The 21,141-nt window shown below is 54.2% G+C and overlaps 1 protein-coding gene across 2 annotated transcripts in view; it reads right to left on the minus strand.

The window, feature by feature from the left end:
- Positions 1 to 21,141, minus strand: part of GRIK3 (glutamate ionotropic receptor kainate type subunit 3) — a 93,901-nt gene that overhangs the window by 23,063 nt on the left and 49,697 nt on the right. For both annotated transcript variants that reach the window (XM_051770921.1, XM_051770923.1), the window contains exons 4-10: positions 20,291 to 20,472; positions 17,558 to 17,611; positions 13,336 to 13,509; positions 11,409 to 11,552; positions 8,951 to 9,058; positions 5,410 to 5,523; positions 2,056 to 2,259 (exon numbers count right to left, since the gene is read on the minus strand). In XM_051770921.1, the coding sequence (XP_051626881.1) occupies positions 2,056 to 2,259; positions 5,410 to 5,523; positions 8,951 to 9,058; positions 11,409 to 11,552; positions 13,336 to 13,509; positions 17,558 to 17,611; positions 20,291 to 20,472 (980 nt within the window). The remainder of the gene's footprint in view (positions 1 to 2,055; positions 2,260 to 5,409; positions 5,524 to 8,950; positions 9,059 to 11,408; positions 11,553 to 13,335; positions 13,510 to 17,557; positions 17,612 to 20,290; positions 20,473 to 21,141) is intronic.

Genomic DNA, 21,141 nt, shown 5'->3' on the forward strand with positions numbered 1-21,141 from the left:
ACAAACTTGAACTTGCCCGTTGCAGTGTCCATGGGTTGTTCCTTTCCCCACACCATGGGAAGATGCTGTCGAGGAAGGGCCCATCTGGTTGCAATTTCACTTTTTAAAGCTTTACATAAACACTGCTGTAAAAAGCAATGACATGCAGATCAAGGAACTAATAGCTTCTTGTGGGGCCTCAGCAGTGTCATCAGCCCCTGCAGACACACTCAGCCTCACAGGACAGAGAGCAGAGCTCCACCTCTGTCAGAGTACACCTTACAAGAAGAGGGAATTTGGTCCTTTCCGGCTGCTCTGTGTTAATCTCCTTTTTAAATAGTTATCCAAGAAACACCACAGTGCAGGCTGACCATAAATTTTGTGTTAGTTAATGAGGTTGTTCCCAAACCTTCTGCTTCATTTGGCTGACCACAGCTCTGGGAATGGCTGAAGCCCCCAGGGCCCTGTGGCATCTTGCAGGACAGTGGAGGTGACACAGTTTGGGCTCAGTGACTGTCTGGCTGCTATTCCCTGTATCTTGTTTCCTGCTTTGGAGGGATTTGCTCCTTCCAACCCTGGTGCTGCAGCCTCTGCAGTGAGAGCCCCATCCCTGCTCTGGCAGCGGGTATGGGGTGGCAGGAGCTGTGTCCGGGGGGCTCTGCCAGGGGCACAGTGGGCACTGGGCGTTGGCTGGGATCTGTGTCACACACATCACCGGGAGCACAAAGCGCCAGCCCTTCCGCTGGGACACTGTCGGTGTGACAGGCAAGGCTGTTGTGTAAGAGGCTATAAAATCTGTATTTTCAGCTGCATGGAGCTTTCCAGAAGCAGACCCAGCAGGGCAGGTTTGCACAGGCGGTGGGATATTCCCCTGTGGGGCAGAGTCCTGCTCCCCAGGGCTGTCCCCACGTGCCCTTGCCATGCTCCTGCTCCCCGGGCGAGCGCTGCAGTGCCCACTGCAAACTGACTGTCACCGTGTCCCTGTAAGGGACACAGTCATTAGCATCTGCATTTTACAGATGGAGGAAGCATTGCACAGAAGCAACTTGTCCAATGTCATTTAGGGCAGATAAGGCAGATCTGAAGCCCAGCCCTGCTCCCGAGCCAGCCCCAGCTCTGCACACAGTGACTCACCCAGCAAACACGTTCCTCCCCCAGGAACTGTACCCCATGCTATGGGCGGGGGATTATTTTTCTGTCTTTGCTGCCTAGGCCTTGGGCTCAGAACGTAACCAGGAGCTGGAGAGGTGGTCCAAGGGCTGCCCCAGTGGAGCAGGACTTTGCCATTCAGGAGGAGAGCACAGTGTTACAGCTCTTGCCCTGCCTGTACTGTGGAGAGGAGAGAGGAATTTTGTCCTCAGCTTTTCTTCCAGAGACCTTCTCTGGGAATCAGATATTCATAAAAACCCCAGCTTTCCTCACCTCCCTAACTGGACTCCTGGGATCACAGGATGTGCTGGAGGCAAGATATCTAATTAGGGAACTGAGCAGGCTCTGGCTGTGAGTGGTGGTTTCAGCCTCGGTGACGTTGTGGCAGCTGCGGGAGCGAAGCTGTCCCTGCAGGGTCCCTGCTGTTTAATGGGGTTTTGGAAGTGGCCACAGGAGGAGAAGCACAGCTGCTGTGTGGCAGAGGGAGCTTTGTGTCCCAGGAGACTTCAGAAAATAAGTTGCTTTTATAGAAAATAAGAAATTAAACTGTCCAGTGCACACCTGCTCCTGCAGTCTGGATACCTCCTCTGGACTGGGCTGGCCTGTGTCTGGGACATGCCCGGGGTCCCCAAGCCTCCTTGGTGCTGTGCCCTGGCCCATGTTTGTCCTCGGGAGCACAGAGCCCATTTCTGAGCAGTGAGAATGGCTGTTTTCAGGAATTCCAAAGGAATGTTTGGAAGAGCCAGACACAAAGATGCTTTCCTGACAGCTGATGTGACATGGAGCCAGGCAGGGTCGGAGCTCTCTGTGGGTGTCCCGAGCCAGCGAGCAGTGCTCTGTGTCCCACCCCAGCCAGCCAGCCCTGGGGCCAGCCCTGGGGCCAGCCTGGCACAGCTGCCCCTGGCACTGCCCTGGGGCCTCACTCACGTGGTCGATGAGCTCCTTGATCATGCCATTCCACTGGCCCTTCTCGTCCTGCGCCCCGTACTTCCCGTCCTCCACCAGCCGGATCTCGTAGGAGAAGCCCAGGATGATGGCCAGCTCCTTGAGCAGGTCGATGCAGTAGCCCTCGAAGCGGTCGTTCCCAAACAGGGCCGTGTCGGACTTTCGGAACATGACAAAGGGCTCCTCCTGCACCAGGGGAGGCAGAAAGTCCCCATCAGGGTCAGCTGGAGGCAGGGCCACCCCTGTGGGTCAGCCCGAGCCACCGGGCACCAGCTCTTCAGGCAGGGCTGGCACCGTGACATGTCGAGAATAAATTAACTTTGCACAGCACATCAGCTAATTAGCAACCTTGTTTACCCCACAAAATTTAATTTTGTCTCTCTGAGCAGCCAACTGTTTTCCATTTGGTAGGATTTCAGGGAGAAAAATAACCATTTCATGCTCTGAAAATGAAGTGTTAGAAACAGTAAAAGAGGGGGAGGACAAACTCACCCCTGAGTCCTGCACCCAGGAGCTGCAGTGAGCAGGGGGCTGGTGGGTGAAATTCGGGGTGAGGGGGCTGTGCATGGCTGGGGCCACCCCAAAACGTCCCCCATTCAGCTCATGTTGCTCTGTGCTGGCACCACCTGATGGACACAGGGCCCTGCTGCTGCCCAGGGAAGCTCTGTGCCTGTGCTGCAGGTACAGCTGCCCTGGCAGGGCTGGGGGTGCAGAACCACGGCAGAGCTGAGCCCCCCAGCACAGGGGAGGCAGAAGTACTCTGTGACCTGTGGGTCTGTCCCCTCCAGCAGGGGCACAGGAGGGCACACAGTGAAGGCCAGAGCCCGCTGGTGACTCTCAGGCTTGGGCAGCCACCGAGGACGAGGGACACTGGGGAGCCCGAGGGAAAAACGTGTGGAGGACAGATGGAAATGGGAAAGGATGGTGGGCAGCAGGCAAGGGCTGGAAGGCAAGTGGAGGGTAAAGCATCTCCAGCAGTGAGACTCAAATCAGGGGTGTCTGCAGGGCTCCTGCCCTTGCTGGGGGTGGCCAGTGTGGGGAGGGCTCGTGCTTTGCTCTGGTGACCAGCCCCTGTGGGATTGCTCAGGGATGGGGGGCTCGAGGAGGTGGGAGAGGAGGTCTGGAGCCCTGGTTAGAGCTGGGCTTGGTGGGGGTGGGCATCCTGCCCAGGGTGTGCTCCAGGGAGGGGCGCAGGGCCCAGAGTGGGACTGTGCCAGCCTGGAGGCTGCTGGCTCTGGTCACCTGCCAGCCCCCCCCCCCCGTGTGCCCCTGGAGGGGACAGGGGGCCCGTCTGGCCTCGCAGCAGGGTCAGGGGGGACGTGGGAGTGCCTGGACCCACTTGCAGAGTTCTAAAGCCCGACTGATCTCCTCAGCCTGGCACGCGCTGCTCGGCTCAGCCCCGCTCTCCCCGCCGCCTCCTCGGCTCTCTGCTCTGGAATTAGTGCTTTGTTTGGGAATCAGCTGAATCCATGGATCCTGATATAAATACGCCGGCTCCAGAGCAGCCATAAAGCACTATTAATTTTGGGAAGCGCTGTAGGGATTACATACATATTTAACAGCCGAAGCACTGAACATTAGGACGCCACTCGCTTCAGTAATGTATCTCCAGGTCTCAAACATTTCCTAGGGGGTAATTCTGAACTCTGTGAACCACTTATTCACGGACTATTTCACAATTTATTACTGAAAATGGCCAGACATCCAATTCACAAGCTCTCTCGGTTTGCTAATCGATTTCTCAGTGAAGGTGCCCTCAATTTCATAACTTCACAGTTCCCATATTGCTTGGGGAGAGCAGTGCTGGCTGCTGGGGTAATATTTCTCTTCCAACAAGTCACTGCAATATGAGCAAAAGGGGAAAAAATAACCTTTCATGCTTTTCCTTTTAGAGGCTCCTCCTATGGCTTTTCTCCCGTCATTTACAGTAGTGCAGAAGTACAAAGGGGTGTTGCAAATGCAAATAACATTTAGGGTTGTACTTTATATTTTAGACACCAGTATACGAAATGCAGTTACTGCAGAACTCAGGTCTGAGCACGTTCCCTCCTCCTGCAGGCACAGGGATCCCAGGGTGGCTGGGGCTCCAGGGTGGGTACCCCATGGCACGTGCCCAGGCCCACAATTAATGGGAACTGGTGTCACCCTGTGCCTTATGTAATTTGTACAAGCTCACAGAGCACGGGATGGAAATGCTGCCTGAAAAAAGCATGTCCAGGGCAGATGGCTGACAGTCCCCTCCTGGCCCCATCCATGTGCATTATGGTGTGGCCTTTGAGGTGCAGGGAGTACCAGAGCCCAGGCCCAGACCTTTCCACAGCCATGGAAATGTTTCATTGGAACAAATGCCATGTGGTGGATGGGAAGTTTGTTAGGAGGAGTGACTGATTTGCAAGGAGAGCTGCAGCAGCATCTGCCTTTGGCTCACGTTCTGCTTCCACTCTGCTCACCCCTTGCTGAGGGACACAATACCTCTGGTTCCAGCCCTTCTTCTGCCCTGGACCAGGTGTTCCCTTTCTCTATTCCCCTCTGGGTACTCTCAGTCCTATTCCTTTCACAATACAAATCCCCACTTTATCAGGTCACATCCTCTTGGGAAGGGAAGGACGTTACAAGGGATCACACTGCTCCGGACTGGGGAATGCATTCCCACTGGCTCTGTTCTGTCTGTACCTTTGTGTTCCCTGAAAACATGGAACATAAAAGGGCCAGAAAATTTCCCAAGGCAAGCCTGTAACTCAGCCCCATTTTGGGGCAGGTTGGCCAAGGGCTGATGTGTTTTGTTGCTTCCCAGTGACAAACCACGAGCCATGTGGGACCCGATGCCACCAGTCATAATTCATTAGCTGGCCAATAAAACCTCATTGTGATCCAATGCCTGCTGTCAGATCCAATAGTGAGTGGGAGAACAGAATGCAGCACGACGGGGAGAGCGGGGGAGACCCGGCAGTGAGCTGGATATCCCTGATATCCAGGGACAGGGCACCTCAGTGCAGGGACAGGGCACTCTGGTGCAGGGACAGGGCACCTCAGTGCAGCAACAGGGCACCCCAGAGCAGGGACAGGGCACTCCAGAGCAGGAACAGGGCACTCCAGAGCAGCGACAGGGCACTCTGGTGCAGGGACAGGGCACTCCAGAGCAGGAACAGGGCACTCCAGAGCAGGAACAGGGCACTCTGGTGCCCAGCTGAGCCCAGCCCTGTCGGGGCCTCTCCCGTAATCTGTGCTGGGGGCTGCGAGTTTTCAGAGGGGTTTTCAGAGGAGTTCTCAGAGGAGTTTTCAGAGATATGGGGTGTCCCTGAGGGGGAGGACAAGGACAGGAGGGCAGTCTCCTACCAGGACTGTGGTGACAATCAGAGATCTGTTGCTCAGCGAGTCCGTGACGTTCGGGCCTCGTCCTCGGGAGATTTCCGTGATGTTCAAACCGTCGGAAGGGCTCCAGGCTCCCACCTGAAAGAAACCAAACCAACGAGTGAACCCCCTCCTCACCTTCCTCAGTCCCTTTCTCGCAATCCTCGCTTGCTCCCAGCATCCTACTGGCCTGGAAGAGGGAACTTCCTTCTTTCATCTACAGTAAACAGCAGCAAAGCTGGAATTACCGTCTTGTCTCACCCAAGAGAACCAACCCTTCAGCTGCAGGTCACTCCAGTGGCACTGGGGCTGAATGAATGAACAATTTGCAAAGGCACTGCATAGAGCAACAGTCAGACCCCACTAAAGAGTCAAATCTGGGCAAGGGTAAAGCACCACAAATCTGAGGTCATTTTCTTTCTTCTCTGTTACCCCACCGCTTTGCTTTGGTGAGGAGGATTAAAAATGACTCAAACAGCTCCACAGATCCCTGGAAGGAGCCATTCCTGCCCTCTGTGCCATCTGTGGGCATTTCTAACACATCCCTTATCAGGGCCCTGGGCCACCCTTCAGGGAAATGCCTCAGTCCTGGCAGCACATCTGGAGGAAGGGATGGCAGCAGCCCTGCCCAGGCACGGCACAGGCACACCAGCTCCATTTCAGGTGCTCTGTTTCTCTCAAACTGTCAAATTTAATAAATTATTAGACTTTGAAGAAGTCTATTGATCCAGAAATGCCAAACATGTCTCTATTTACCAGCAGTGATCTGGGCAGTGCTCAGCCTGTTAACCTGATCTCTGCAGGTGCAGGGGAGGCTCTGGGACAAACTTTGAAGGCAGGAGGGGATGAAGGACTGTGACGGGGAGAGAAAACATCAGGAAGGCTGGAGGGATGTGGGGCTGCTGCCAGCAAACAGAGCAGGGTGGCCACGGAGCCAAACTGACAGCGAGAAAAAACCAAACCCCACCTGGAAATGGGAACAGAACGATCCATCTGTAGGGTCAAACTGCGAGGTGGGACGCGCAGAGAAGCCAAAGGCAGCCAGCTCAAACCGCCGGGGAGCCAGCAGCTTCCCATCTTTTATTTATTGCTGTTTTTAAGATTCTTCAGCCTCTTCAGCAGTCCAAGGGGAGAACTTGGTTTTACTGCATCCCCAGAAAGAGACTTTGTAATGAGCAATGCTGCCTGGCAAAAAAAAGTGTCATAAATTCTAGAAGAGTTTCCACGAACTTTGTGAAAGGTTTTAAATATTTCAGGTAAAACTGAAGCAATCCCCCATCTCTGCCTTGGATCACACAACAGCTGCAATGTCAAAAAATTATTATTATTGTGAATGGGAAAGGAGAAGCAAGTCCAAGAGGCCCCAGATTGCTGCACTGCAGTTCCAGACACCTCTGCCTTGCTACGTTTTCTTTAAGAAAATTAAATACATGGCACTTAAGACTGAATTAATCAGTTTAAGATATTAAAAAAGGGAAGGAAAAGGAAAAAAGTGCATTAAGAGAACTGCGCGAGTCAGATAGTCAAACTACACGTAATTAGGTTTCGTTAATACTCCTGTAATCCCTGGAACATCCAGGAGCTATGAGGGAATCAGGGGTTCAGTCCTAAAGCTCAGCAAACATAAGCTGTGATACATAATGCACAATCCGGGTGGGATTTGTTTGTGGGCTGGTGTTTTGTTAGTTCAGATTAACTATTGACAGAATCCCTGCTTCAACAGAGATTTGACATCGATACTTTAAAACCCCTCTGGAGCTGACAGGAAGCTTTCAGAGAAATAATAGTGGGAGCTGTGAAATCTCTGAATTATTGGAGACAAAAGCTGACGGGGTGTGCAGGGGCCGCGTCGGGGTTTGGCGGCTTCCAGCGGGTTTGGTGTGACACAGATCTGCAGTAAATCCAGCTGGTGCCAGCTGGGAGGGGAGGGGGTTTGACAGGTGATGCTGCAGCTCTGCTGAACCTTTGGGTTCACGTGGTGTCAAGCACTGGCACGTTTTCTATTACCTGACCAACAGAGCTCTGCAGAGCGTTGGTGCTGCTGGACTTGGAAAAGGCCTGGTTTATTTTTGGTTTAGACTCTAGGAACAAGGCTGCAAAGATCAGCTCTTGTGAGATGGTGGCATCTTCCCCCCCTCCTTCCTTGGGGGTCACTGGGTTGATTTGAAATGTTTTCTTTATTCTGTACTTGACACCAGAAGCTCCCCACCCGCAGAGGGCCGTGGTGACCTTGTGCTGTGTTACTGAGGCACGGAGCTGCTGCTGTGGGGGGAGTGTGGCAGCAATTCCTGCCAAAGCCAAGGAAAACAAACCGGGGGGAAGGGGATGGGGCACAGGCTGGAGGGTCCCCGGGAGCCTCGTGGTGCAGGATCCGTCCCCTCCAAATGGAGGGTTGACCCATGGCTGCCTCCAGCCCCGGGGCTGCCTCCCTGTGCCGAGTGATTAATTCCCTGGAAAAGTCACCTGTGCTCGTGGTCCATGTGCTGCAGAGTTAATTGAAACCCTCCCTGCTCCCAGCCGGGTGTCCCGTGGACACAGAACCTGTCACTGCCCAGAGGTGACAAGCCCAGCACTGTTCTGGCTGCCAGAGGCACTTTGTACCTGTTGGAAATCAGACTCTGCTCTAGAAGGGGCCTTGCTGCCCTGCCAACTTCCTCCTGTACAGGTGCGAGGCACCTGTGGCAGAACAGGGACACAGAGTCATCACAGAGGGGTCAGAGCAGAGAATTCCTTGGGAATCACACTCACTGCTCTCTGTCTTCAACCAGCTGATCTCACCTTGGAACCCACATTCTAAGGGCTTTAAGGCTTGCATGTTGCCTTTTTCTTTTCTTTTTTTTTAAAGTATTTGAAGAACAGGAAATTAAATCCTCAGGAACACCCGGGATCAGATTTGTGCATCAGCCTCGTATTTCTGTGCCCAGAGGAGATTTGCACTAATTTGGAGGATCCAAGGCTGCAGCCTTTTTGCCCTTGGCCCTCATGACCCCCCCAGCCAGCCAGGCAAAACCAAACTTTGCTGTTTTCCTTATTGTCCCTTAGGCAATAAAATAAAATACCCACTGCATCCTCCTGCGAAATCCAGGCTGGGATCAGCCGGTGCCATTCCCAAGCCTTGGGCAGGGTCACGGTGGGAATTCACACCAGGTGATGCTCCCCAGAGCTGTGGCCTCCTTGGCAAGAGCCAAGGGTTTGTGAGCCAGGCCAGCAAGAGGGAGTGGGACAGGAGATATTCCTGCCTGGCCTGGGCAGGGAAGGGTTACTGGATGCTCAGAAAGTTTCTTCTGCCTCTGTTATCCCAGGAAAGTGCTACAAGCACTTCTGCAATCTGTAATCCCACGCTCTGGCTTCAGGGCGAGTGAGTCATGGTTGAGGCGTGGAAAGGGATCTGAGAAATCCCACAAAGTGAATATCCTTTTATATAAACCCCAGAAACCTGGAATCAGTACAACGCCAACCATTTCTCTGTTGCTTGAGCACCAGGGTTTAGCCTCAGCCACATGCAGATAAGACAAGCCCTGCCTACCTTTTCGAGTCCGTCTTCTTTGAGGCTGATGATATCCAAATCAAAATCTGTCCGTAAACCACTGGTTTTATTGAAGACGATTCGTCCCGTTAATCCTTCCCACTGGGCCTGTGCAAGGGAGAAAAAGTAGCAGGGCTGTTACTTGGTATCATAAATAATCTTTTGCCCTCCACTGTATGTTCTTTTAATTAGTCCTTATGCTGGATCTTTCTCCCTAAAGAGCCTGATTAATTAATAATCCCCCCGTCACTGCTCAGGCTGCAGACGGAGCTGGAGATTTTCTTAACTCTCTTGCAGTCCTTGCTACAATTTCTGTTCGCACCTTTTGTGTTCTCCAGCTGTTGCAGGATGTGATGACTCAGTAGAAAACACTGGTGTTTATCAGGGCATCCTTGTGGCTCTGTTTATCCTTGTGGTGCTGATAAAGGCTGGCTGCAGGAGCCGGCTCTGGGGCAGCTCCCCTCGAGTTCAGAAACAACCCCTTTGTGCACGAACCTACTGCTGCTTCCAAGGGGTGTGGAAGCTGAAATGGCCTGAACGCTTCCCTCTGTCCTTCCAGGTGGACAGTGGAGCAGAAGGGGCCAAGAGCTTGTCCGTGCAAGCAGGCTCTGTGGTTTGGAAACGGGCACAGGAGTCTGGGGTGGGTGCTGCCCGAGTCCCTGGTTCACTCTTTGGCAGCACAAGGACGAGGCAGGTGCCCAGTGGGGCTGGAGACACCCTGTTCCTGGAGATTTTCAGTGCTTGGCTGGCCAAGGTCCTGCACAGCCTGGTCTGACTGGGGAGCTCGTCCTGCTTGGAGCAGGACCTGGGGGTAAAGATGCCTAAATTTGATTTAACCAAAATTATTCTGGGATTCTGTTTCTCTCACACTGTAGACTTTGCAGCACCCCCAGAATTAATGTCTCTGATTTAGGAGGTGAGAGAGCCCCTGTACCAGCTGCTCCCAGTACCAGGAGGTGTGCAGTGCCTGTGCTGCCCAGGACAGTGCTGGCTGTGCTGGAGCACCATCCCGAGGGGATGCTCCCGTGGGAATGCCAGGCTGCTGCCACGGTTTGCTGCTCTGTAATCACATCCCCAGCTGAGCCTCGAGCTGTCCCCCCTGCACAGCCCCCTGTGCTCCCCTCGCTGGGAAACGTGTTTCCTTTATGGGTGGGGGAGCTTGAAATGTCCCGTGTGATGGAAGTGGCACAGTGATTCTCGGGGGAGTGACTGGCGTGTCTCCCAGCAGATCCGCTGCTCTGGCTCCCCCTCATCAATTCCTGAGGAGCAGTGACAGCCTGCTCCCAGCCTGGCCCCCCAGAGTCCCGGGAGGGCTGGTGTTTGCTCACTTGGGCGTGCAGGTGGTTTGCCTGTGGAGCCCCCCGGGAGCCAGGGCAAACACGGAATGTTTGCTGTGCCCGACTGGAGCAAACACAGCTGTGTGTGGAGCCCGGCAGCTCTGCGGGGCTGCACAGCCCGGCTGAGGACCCAGCCTGGGGCTGCAGGACCAGCCTGGGGCTGCTCTGCCTCGGGAGTTTGGAGGGAGCAGTGCCGGTGTGGTTGGTTGCAGCAGGGAGGAGGCTGATCCCTGCAACGGGCTGACACGGTGCCAGAGAGGAAAACAACAGGCAGGCACTGGAGTGTGAGGCACAGGGTGATTTGCAAAAGGAGCCAACCAAACAAATTATTTACACTCTGTTTTGGCAGCCAGCTGGAGTGATGCTCTGCAGAGGGAACAAAGCATGGAAAAGGAGAGAGAGGCAGGGAGAGAACAGATTCCATCCTCGGTGCCTGTTAAGGGAAAAGTTCATTCTCTCTCTGCAGTGGGAACTGTTCTCCTGTTCTCCTCCCTTGGCTCTGTGTGCTCCATGTACAGCTCTGGCAGTGCTGGGGTGGGCACAGTCTCATGGCACCGATGGCTCAGCAGGTGACAGCAGCCAGACCATAGTAACGACTGACAGTGTCCTCTGCTCTTCTCTTGGAAAACTTCAGAGGGTTTTATACCCAGCCTATAAATGTGGCCCAGTCACACACCCGACACAGCAGCCAACCCTTGGCTCACCATGGGAAGAGCCACAGGCGCCGAAGTTTAAAAAGCACTTGGGGTAAATAAGGGGTTTATCACAAAGAGGGCTCTCAGGGTGTCCCTCCCTCCAGCTCTGCCTTTGTTTTTCCTTAGGTGAGGGCTTGTTTTTGCAGACTGAGTGTGCACCCCAGGGCCAGTCTCAGTGACACATGGGAGGTTTCAGCTCCTGGGGGATGTTTTGGTGTGGCTGCATGGGTGTTATTTTGAAGGCAGAGGTTTTTTCTTTCCGGGTGCCCTGGTGTGTGTCTGTGCTTCCACCCAGCTGTACCTGCCCGGGCAGGGGATGTTTCCTGACCCTGGACCCGCCGAGCCTCCTCCCCCCGTCCCCGTGCTGGCCCCCCCAGCCAGGCCCCTCCTGCTGGGAAGTGCTGTGGTCCCCAGCCAGGCTTTTACCTCCTTGATGAAGTTCATGAAGCGGCCGCCGAACCTCCAGGCCTTGTGGCGGTGGCACTGCAGGGAGTTCACCGTCATCTGCGGGGCGCGCTGGTAGCACACGGACACCACGTGCACGGCGTCGTACAGCAGGGCAGCGTCTGTCTAAAGGGAGGGCAGCAGTAGGGTGGCCATAGTGGCCCCCGAGCCAGGGGGCACTCGGGGGGGCCGTGAGGTGTCGTAGGAGAAGGTGGAACCCTCCCTGAGTTACCTCCTGCCAACACCCACAGACCCCAGGGTTCCTCTGTCCGTGTCCCACCGACTATCCCTTGGCTCTTTAGACCAAAAACTTGTAAGTTCTGTCTAAAATCAGTGATTTTTAGAAGTGTCATTTGTCTGTGAGCAGCTATTCTGGTTGTTTCTTGCACATTTCCTGCTGTGGTGTCAAACAGGGAGGCAGCGATTTCTAAATGTAGAAGATAGTAACAGAGTTTTCCTATTGAGTCTGTTTTGTCTGAGTGCAAAAAAAACCCTATATGAGAACATATTTTCCACACTATTTTATACATGGGAAAATAAGAAACAGGGATGTTAAATGGCTTGTTTATGGGCACAGAATTTTTCAAAAACGACCCAAACTGTCACCAAAATCAGGACCTTGTGAATTTGTAACATATTTCAGCATTTCAGTGATTTCAACTAGGGGGAACTTTTTTTTTCTTCCATGTAATATGATGGTTTTAGATTCAATTTGAGATGCCCTATCTCACCTCCAAACACTGATCAAGAGAATTGGATTTATTTTTCACTCCAGTGTGGTAAGACCTCCTAGTGGAAATGCATTATTTGCTGGCTTCACAGAGCCACAAAACAGATGCGAGTGTAGCAGCATCATAATAAACCACAATAAACCAAAATAACATAGCAAATAACTGGGCAAACATCTAACAGGACGTAGCCATGGAGAATATCCTCCAGTGCTGGCAGCCATCCCCGTGACCTTCCCTTCCCTCAGCACCCGAGCATGAAGAGCAGGAGCCTGACCTGCCTCCGTGGGGGGGTGAGGGCCACAGCAGGGACAGGCTTTGTGAATTTGGGGCTGGGGAAGAGCGGGGCAAGGACATGTCCAGGCAATTTCATGGGGAATTACAGACTGCAATGCCCAGCTGAGCCCTCGCCCTCGCTGGATGGACACCTGGCAAACACAAATCCAAGGCAGCTCCCTCTGGGGGAGCACACGGGGGCTGGGGAAGGAGGCAGCACTGGGGGCTCAGCTGGGGCAGGGGAGCCAGGGGGCTGTGTGGGCTCCTCCAACAACAAAGGGAACAGGAGGGATCCGAGCAGCCATTTCAAGGTGAAGGTCTGGGAGGCTGTGCCGCTGCCGGGCTGGTGCTGGCAGAGCTGGAGGGAGGGAAGGAGGGAGCAGTCAGCAGTCGCGGGGTCGGGACGGCCTCGCAGGGAAGACAGATGGGTGAGCAGGTGCTGTACCTTCCGAGCAGGAACTCGGCGGAGCAGAGCTGCCATCAGCCCCTAAAAGGAGTCATCAAACTGCAGCACAGCCCATCTCTGGGCAGTGCTCTGGTGCTTTGTCCCTGCACCAGCCTGAGCACTGCCCTGCTCAGCCCAGCCGGTGCTCCCAGCACAGACCAGTGCTGCTGCTCCCGGGGCTGAGGGGGGCTGGCACCCCTGGGACAGGCCTGGCTGCCTCTGCTGGGAGCAGATCTGTTGGCAGCTGGGGCCGAGCAGGAGCGTTAACACAGCAGTGGGGTTCGGGCTCCACTGCCAGACTCGCTGCTCGGAGGGGCAGTTATTGCAGAAGGCAAGAAACTACCTCGGGGCAGATACCGGGGGTCAGTTCTTACTGGTGCAAGAGCCAATAAAAGTAACATTTAGGTCTTAACGACTGTTCCTGCCTTTCCTACCCCCAGCCCCCCGTGCCCTGCCGTACCATCATCACTCCATCGAGCAGCCCCAGCTCCGCCTTGGGCGCCGACTGCAGCCGCTCCATGGCCCACTTCTCGATGATGGAGGACACGTGGGGGTTCTCCACGTTGAGGATCCGGAAGCCGGTCAGGTTCACCCCAGAGTAGCGATATGGTTCTAGGTCTAATGCATAAAGATCCTTAAAAGAGAGAAACCGGTTTAAACATTTTGTTTAGCTTTGTTTGGTTTGAGTTTTCTGCGTCGGTTCGTGTCTGTGTTTGGAGCGAGACAGCAGAGCCCTCAGAAGGTGGGAGGGAGGACACATCCCTCAGGAATTCAGAGGACTGTGCCGTCTGTTGCCATCACTCTCTGCTTGCAGAGGCTTGGAGGTGTTGGTGGAATTTGGGTGCCGTATGTGCAGGTTCCCACACACACAGCGTAAGGGAACTCCTACCAAAGAGCCAAGAACTCGCTCTCTGCTTGAAAGAGACAAATAAATTGTGGGGAGAAAACCAGAATCACTGCCTGTGACCCTGAAAAAAGAGATTTGCGACCCAGGGAGGGAGGATAAGGCAGAACTCCTGTATCTGAAGCTCCCGGGGGCCTTTCCACGAAGGATTTGCTGGGAGTGCTGAAGCCCACGGGGTGCTGTGGATGACAGAGTCACTCTGAATGCAGAACACCAATTTGCAGACTATCAAAGAGGAACTAAGACGCATTTCTTGACATTCCGACCAGCCTACACAGTCTGCAGATGAATGAGGGTGCCCTTTATAGGATGTAAAGAGCCCAGAGCCAGGCAGTGCTCGGCTCTGCTGGCTGCTGGCCCGTGAGCATCGCTTGGCAGGCACTAAGGGGGCACTGGGGGGGCACTGGGGGCACTGCTCTGGTGCAGCTCTGGGCTCTCCACATGTCTGAATATCAGCTTCAGTTCAGGGATTAACTGCAGTGCTCAGGAGCTAGTCTGGGTAGGCTGGGGTTGGACAGCACGGCAGGAGCATGTCCAGCTGCTCTGCTCCCCAAATCCAGGCAGCTCCCGAGGGGCTGAGCCAGGCAGTGAGTGGAGACAGCAGGCAGGAGATGTGTAATGGCTTTGTTAATGGGAACATATTTAATGGGACATACTTAATCAGGGCTTGCCCTGAACAACTTCTGCAGGCATTTAATAGTAGTAAAAAGGGGGGAGGCGAGAGGGCAACAGCACTGTCCTCTGTGATGGGGCGTGGGGTGAGTGTGGGAGAGACATTCACTGCTCTCACAAGGGCCTGGAAAAAGAGGTGAAATACAGCACGAGGGGCTGTGGCTGTGGCTGTGCTGTCTGTTGGGGCTGTGCTCTGGGATGGGGCTGTGCTCTGGGATGGGGCTGTATTCTGGGATGGGGCTGTGCTCTGGGATGGGCTGTTCTCTGGGCTGGGCTGTACTCTGGGATGGGGCTGTGCTTTGTGTTGGGGCTGTGCTCTGGGATGGGGCTGTGCTCTGGGATGGGCTGTGCTCTGGGATGGGTATGTACTCTGTGTTGGGGCTGTGCTCTCTGTTGGGGCTGTGCTCTGGGATGGGGCTGTATTCTGGAATGGGGCTGTGCTCTGGGATGGGCTGTGCTCTGGGATGGGCTGTGCTCTGGGATGGGCTGTGCTGGTGGACACAGCCATGCTGTGGGACCACCCGGCCATGGCATCCGTCAGCAGCGAGCTCTGCTGTGCCCATGGAGGGCTGGAGGAGTCCCACACACGCTGCCCTAAGCAAAGCAGAACAACAGCAGCTCTTGCCAGCAACTAAGACTTCATTCTCCACGGGGGAGTGAGGGTTCTCACGGCTGTTTTGCTTTAATAAGCTTTGGGGGGTTGATCTTTCCCGTAAGCCTGGCCTGGCCTCGCTGCTGATGGATGCAGTGCTTGAGCCTGCAGGTGCAGCGGGACCGAGTCATTAATCACCTCACAACAGAGGTCAGGCCTTGGCTGTTTGTGGGGTTTTTTCCCTCTGAAAAATTGCAGTTCAGACTTGCATGTTCTGTTAAAGGGCACTGTGAAAACCAGGCTATGATGGTGACTTTTAAATGACTTAGGGCAGCTGAGGGCCAATACAGTTGTTTGACCTCAGACAGGTGCTCATGTCAGCTGGCTGTGAGGGAGGGCAGCATTCCTGTGCCTGACCCACTGGAATAAATCTGTTTTTTCAAGATTCATAACTTTTAATCAGACACTTCAGTTTGTATTCTGGCCATCTCTTAGATCCTGCCAGTATTTTGGGTGCCCTCCCTGCCCTGTTGCTCCCCACTGACCCTTCCTTTCACCAAGTTCCTACAGAAACCAAGCTCCCATCAGATCACTTCTGGGTTCCACTTTAAATCTCAGCTGCAGCCAGATTTATCAGCTCCTGGAACCAGAGGATAATTCAGAACACCGAGTGTCAGGGTGTGGGGAGGTGTGGAGGAGAATCACCAGATCAGTTTCTTCTGGATTTTCTGCTCCTGCACAGCCACAAATTGAAACATCTGGTTCTATTTTCCACCTCATCTACATTCCCTTTCACTCATTATTTTCTGTGCTGCAGATTAATTCTCCCCTCACACCCTGTATTTCATTCCTGGTGTTCCTGTGATGCTCTCCCCCCTCCCCAGTTAACCCATCCCGGGTTCCTCGGGGGTGGTGGCAGTGCTGGGGACTGATCCCCACCACCTCCTGCACCCACAGGCAGAGGTGGAAATAGGGGTGTCCAGGGAGGGCATCCCGGTGTGGAGCCCACGGGGGAGGTTCCCCCATGGGGGAGGAACAGCTTTGTCCAGGGGGCTGGGAATTGGCACATCTGCCAGGACTCACTTCACAGGCTGCTGAGACACCCCCAGGATTTGCAGCTTAGGGGTTCTCCCTGCAGGGACCTGGGTGTCAAAGCTGTGTGTGCCAGGGATGGGGGCTCAGCAGTCCCAGTTCCTCCTCCCTCTCCTCCTCCTCCTCCTCCTCCTGTGGAAAAGGCTGATGGGGCTGTGCCGGAGTCAGTGAACTGTAGTCGTGCTGCCTAGCAAAGTGTTGAAGCATTTCATGCCAAGTGTTGATACACTGTGCTCAGTATTGACTGGGGACCTTTTAGAAACATTCAGTATAACATAATAGACTAATTCATTAGCACCCCATGGGTCTCGTACTGGGGAAGCTGAAGCACAGGCATTGCAAGCTAGGAAAACATTGCCTTAAGGAATGACAGATTAAAATATCTTTCCCATGATATAACTGTTATTTCAGGAAAGTGGCATTAATTGTGATTGCTTATCTATTAATTTATTATAATTCCTCTTTTCCCACCTCCAGGCTGTACCTACACATGAAATGTACTCCAGGCTCAGCTGGGGCTGATTAATAGGAGGTTATCTGGGAAATGCTTAAAGCTGCCTGGAATAGATAATGGCAGCAGGGGTAATTAAAATGTCTTTTGCATTTGAAAAATAAATTTTGCAGTTTTTAAGGGTTAGTTTAGTCTGTTTCTTTCCTAAAGGCAAAAAGATAAATTGGATTTTCAAAATCACACAAAATTCAACAGTAGACTAGACAATAGCATCTTAAATGGAGACACAAGTGGCCCTGCCAGGAAAGCCAAATGCCTCCAGGAGCCAGAGAGGAACTGGCCCGTGTTTAACAGAGGGGAGTTAATGTCAGGCTGAGTTCATCCTTTGCAAAATAAACCTGCAGGAATGAACTCTGGACCACAGCAGGCTGCTCCTGGCTCTGCAGGGAGATCTGGGAGGGCACACAGTGCTCATCCTCAGCTCCTGCTGAAACAGGGTCCCACCAAACCCCGTGTGGGGGCTGCAGCCTGGCACACTGACTGTGCTCACCCCAGTGCCCAGGGAGCTCAGCCTGGCACACTGACTGTGCTCACCCCAGTGCAGCCTGGCACACTGACTGTGCTCACCCCAGTGCCCAGGGAGCTCAGCCTGGCACACTGACTGTGCTCACCCCAGTGCAGCCTGGCACACTGACTGTGCTCACCCCAGTGCCCAGGGAGCTGCACCCAAACCAAAGGGACTGGGAGGGGAAATGAAACCAGAACCCACACCAGCCAGAGCTACTCCGTAGGAATGACCCGTCCTGAAGGAGGGGAAGGAAGAACTGCCATCTCTCAGGTGACCCCAGCCCTGCTCTCCCCTCTGTAGGGTTCCCTTGCATTTCCCACCCCACTGCAGTGCCCGCCTGGACTGGACCCCCACCCCACCCAGCAGGGAGGGTACGAGGTGTGTGCACAGACAGATACTTTACCAGGGTGGTGAAGATGAAGTGGTAGTACTCTGTCATCATTCCCATTGCCATGGCCTTGAGGAGAGGAGGGAAAGGAGGTTAGTGAAGTAGATACAAGAATATAACATCCCTTCCCCTTCAGTGCCCACCTGTGTCATGACTCTGCCTGTCCCTCCTCCATGGGCATGACAGTGGGATCCTAACTGAGTGCCTGGTTTAGAAATGGGGCTGTGAAGGCACAAGGATGAGGAGTGGGAACATCCCCCATCCCTCATCCCTCTGAAATCATGTCCCAGACCCTCGGGCCCTTGGCCAGCCCAGCTCCAGGCTCCTGCCAGCCCCGGCACAGAGGATGGCTCGTGCAGATTGCTGGGCTCTGCATAGCTGAGCACTGCAGAGAACAGGCTGTCCTGTGAGCTCTGCCAGAGCACAGGCGTGGGCTGAAGGGGCCTTGGCTGGATGACCATGTCCAGACCCTGCACAGCACAGGGGAACACGTTTGAGTCTATGAACAAGGTCACCTTGGAGCTGGTGGCTGGTGACTGGGAAGAGATTCCCATGGGTTTGCCTGGGATGCTGACTCTGTGAGCATGTTTTCTGGAGAAAACACATGCAAGAGCACTTTAAAATCCCCACTCATGGGAAAGTGACTTCAAGTCCCCGCCGGTAACATTTGCTTCCCTTGGATTTTGTTAAAATTACTAGGGCGGAATTTAGCTCCGAGGAAGGAAGTGACAGTCTGAGAAGAAGTGAGACATCAAAAAACAGGGGAAAAGGAAAGGCTCTGGATTGTAAGCCTACATACTGTGACTCCAGTGTGTGATTTCACCCAGGTTTCCTGCTCTGGGAGTAGCTTTCAGAAGGTCTGGAGGCTGTTGCTGTGTGGCCACGTGCTGTCCTGTCCCGCTCCCCCCATCCCTGCCTGGCTGGTGGATCTGCTGGGCTGCATTGTAGCTCCCTCCCTGCTGCACACCCTGGTGCAAAGAGCTGGAGCAGGGAATGGGACCTCAGTATGGGAAGCATCAGTTAGAGATGGGAAAGCAATCAGGAGGAAATCATGAAATTCCAGTTCGGGTCCATTTTGGATCATTTTGGATGTAGGTGAGGAGCCCAGAGCTGCTGTAGGAAGGAGGCTCTGGCTCCCCAGCACTGGCAGCCCAGGGCAGGATGCATCTGGGTTTGTGGGGAAATGAATAAATGATCCTGCTGGTGGATAAGCCACGGGGTGGGAGCAGCAGCTCCTGTAGAGCTGCCAGGCCCAGCTGTGCCCTGCAGGGGCTGCTCAGGACAGAGCTGTGGGGGAGCCTCAGAGTGCATGTGGAGTGATAACCAGGGACCAAAACCAAGGAAGGCTGGAGAACCTGGGGCAGGATGGGAAGGACTGACTCTCCAGGAGATGGATGGCTTTGGCTTTGCCCAGTTTGTACTTTGGGTGTAAAAGTGCTGTTCCACAAGTGAACGAGGCACCTCTAGGTGTGCATTTCTTGATACAGGTAGGAAGGGGAGGAAAATATGAGGTTTATAAGCTTTCTAATCTTGAGCAGCTGTGAGTGACCTGCAGATCATGGCTCACTGCTGTGAGCCTGCCTGGTGCTGCACACCAGAGCAGACAGGTGTGCAGAGACTGCTCGGGCTGTGGTTTGGGTTTGTGCACCTTCCCAGGCTCTGAAAATGCTTCACAGTATTTCCCTCAGTAAAAATAACCCTGTATAGTGTTGTTAAGCTGAAATGCACAGCTTCAGGTCCTGACAAAAACCCAACACACACATAGAACCAGCCAGAAGGACTTAGAGAGACTTGTCTCCCCCTAGTCCCCCCTCTCCTCCATCTTCCTCACTCTGCACTCGCAGTGATGAGCAGAGCAGATGGCACAATAAACTATAATAAACTGCATAACAAGTGAGCAGCACCAAACACAGCCAGCATGGGAAAACACAGGCAGGAGACAATGAGCCCCTTCTATTGCTTTCCGTAATAATCCCTCCCAGGCTTTCCAAGTTCTCTGAGCACTTCCCTTCATTTTGCATCAAGCAGGCTGCAGGAGGAGGCACTTGCCTTGTGCTCTCTTTCTCAGCCCTTCAGGGGATTTATTTAGTCTGTGTGGTGGTGTCGTGCTGGGCTGAGAGGAGCAACACTTCCAGTGGCTGGCTTTTAGTATCTTTGTGAGAGTCTTTGCCTCATATTGACCCCAAAATCCAAAGGCACTTGGGAATGAGGAGGAGCTGGGGTGAGCAGCAAGAATGCCAGTGGAGGATCTCGTGGAGAAAGAAAGGAGAGCCCAAATGAATGGAAAATCACTGACATCTGGCTTAAAGTCCAAGAATTGCAGACCGTGCTGGGGAAGGGCCAGAGGATGCTGCCCTCCAGCTGGGCCTGGCTGGGAGAGCCACGAGCGCTGCTCTGGCTGGAGGAGGCTGGGGCTGGGGCTGGGGCTGGGGCTGGGGCTGTGCAGCTGCAGAGAGTCACAGAATTGTCTGGCACCAGCCTGGGCTCGGCACCGTGTTCAGCACAGCCCTTTCTCCTCCTGCAGCCTTTGTTCATTCTTACCCACAGTCGCTTTTCGGTGCTTCCAGTTTGTCAGAGCAAACTCCATGTTCTCTGGGAACCCACCAGTATCCTTGAAGGATGGACCCGGAGCAGCTTTTAGTGTGGCTGTGGATGGGGCCGAGGGGAAGCTGCACCCCAGTGGGGCCACCCCACACCCAGGGGCTCCTCGGTGGCCCCTCCTGCCCATCCCGTGGCCCCCTCCCTCACCTGCTTGAGGATCTGAGCCGCCATCAGGTGGCTGCAGTCGAAGATGATGCGGAATTCCCGGCCCCGCTTCATCTCCTTGAGCAGCGGCCGCGCGTCGTCCGTGTCCAGCGGGAGCTGCCGGATCTTCAGGCGGATGTTGTAGCGGGACGGGGCCATGATGAGCTCCTGCAGCCGGATGAGGCCTTGGCACCACAGAGACAAACCCACAGCGTTACAGGCCTGCCCTCCCCGCGGGCCGGGCACGGCAGCTCAGTGATTCCCTGTTCCCCTCAGCAGCTCCATGCTTCCCTGTTCCCTGCAGCAGCTCCATGCTTCCCTGTTCCCTGCAGCAGCTCCATGCTTCCCTGTTCCCTACAGCAGCTCAGTGATTCCCTGTTCCCTTCAGCAGCTCAGTGATTCCCTGTTCCCTACAGCAGCTCCGTGCTTCCCTGTTCCCTACAGCAGCTCCGTGCTTCCCTGTTCCCTACGGAATGAGCTCAGGACCTGCCTCCCTCCCTCCCTCCAATGGCCATTGCTGGAGGGTGTCACAGCCAGGGTGTCACGGGTCAATCACGAACCCCCAGATATCTCCAGAGCAGCTGTTCTACCACCCAATGGCTTCTCCTGCTGGTTCCCTGCTGCCCTGCAGCCAGGAGGGCTGGACAGGGTCCCTGCATTAGGCAGGAAGAGAATAGCAGGCCGGTCCTAACCTTTGACACCTCTGGGATCATGGCAAATTTTCTTAAGCAAATGTGCCCTTGAGAAAGGACAGGATGTGATAATCAGCTACACAACAAATTAAAATCTGCATGTTTACCATGCACAGCAGCCAAAGGGAAAAACGGGCATGGGCTTGGGTTTATGAGTCGTGT

The sequence above is a fragment of the Manacus candei genome, unplaced genomic scaffold (genome assembly GCF_025592945.1).
Source record: "Manacus candei isolate 608988 ecotype Guabito, Panama unplaced genomic scaffold, ASM2559294v1 h1tg000127l, whole genome shotgun sequence".
Classification (NCBI taxonomy): Eukaryota; Metazoa; Chordata; class Aves; order Passeriformes; family Pipridae; genus Manacus; species Manacus candei.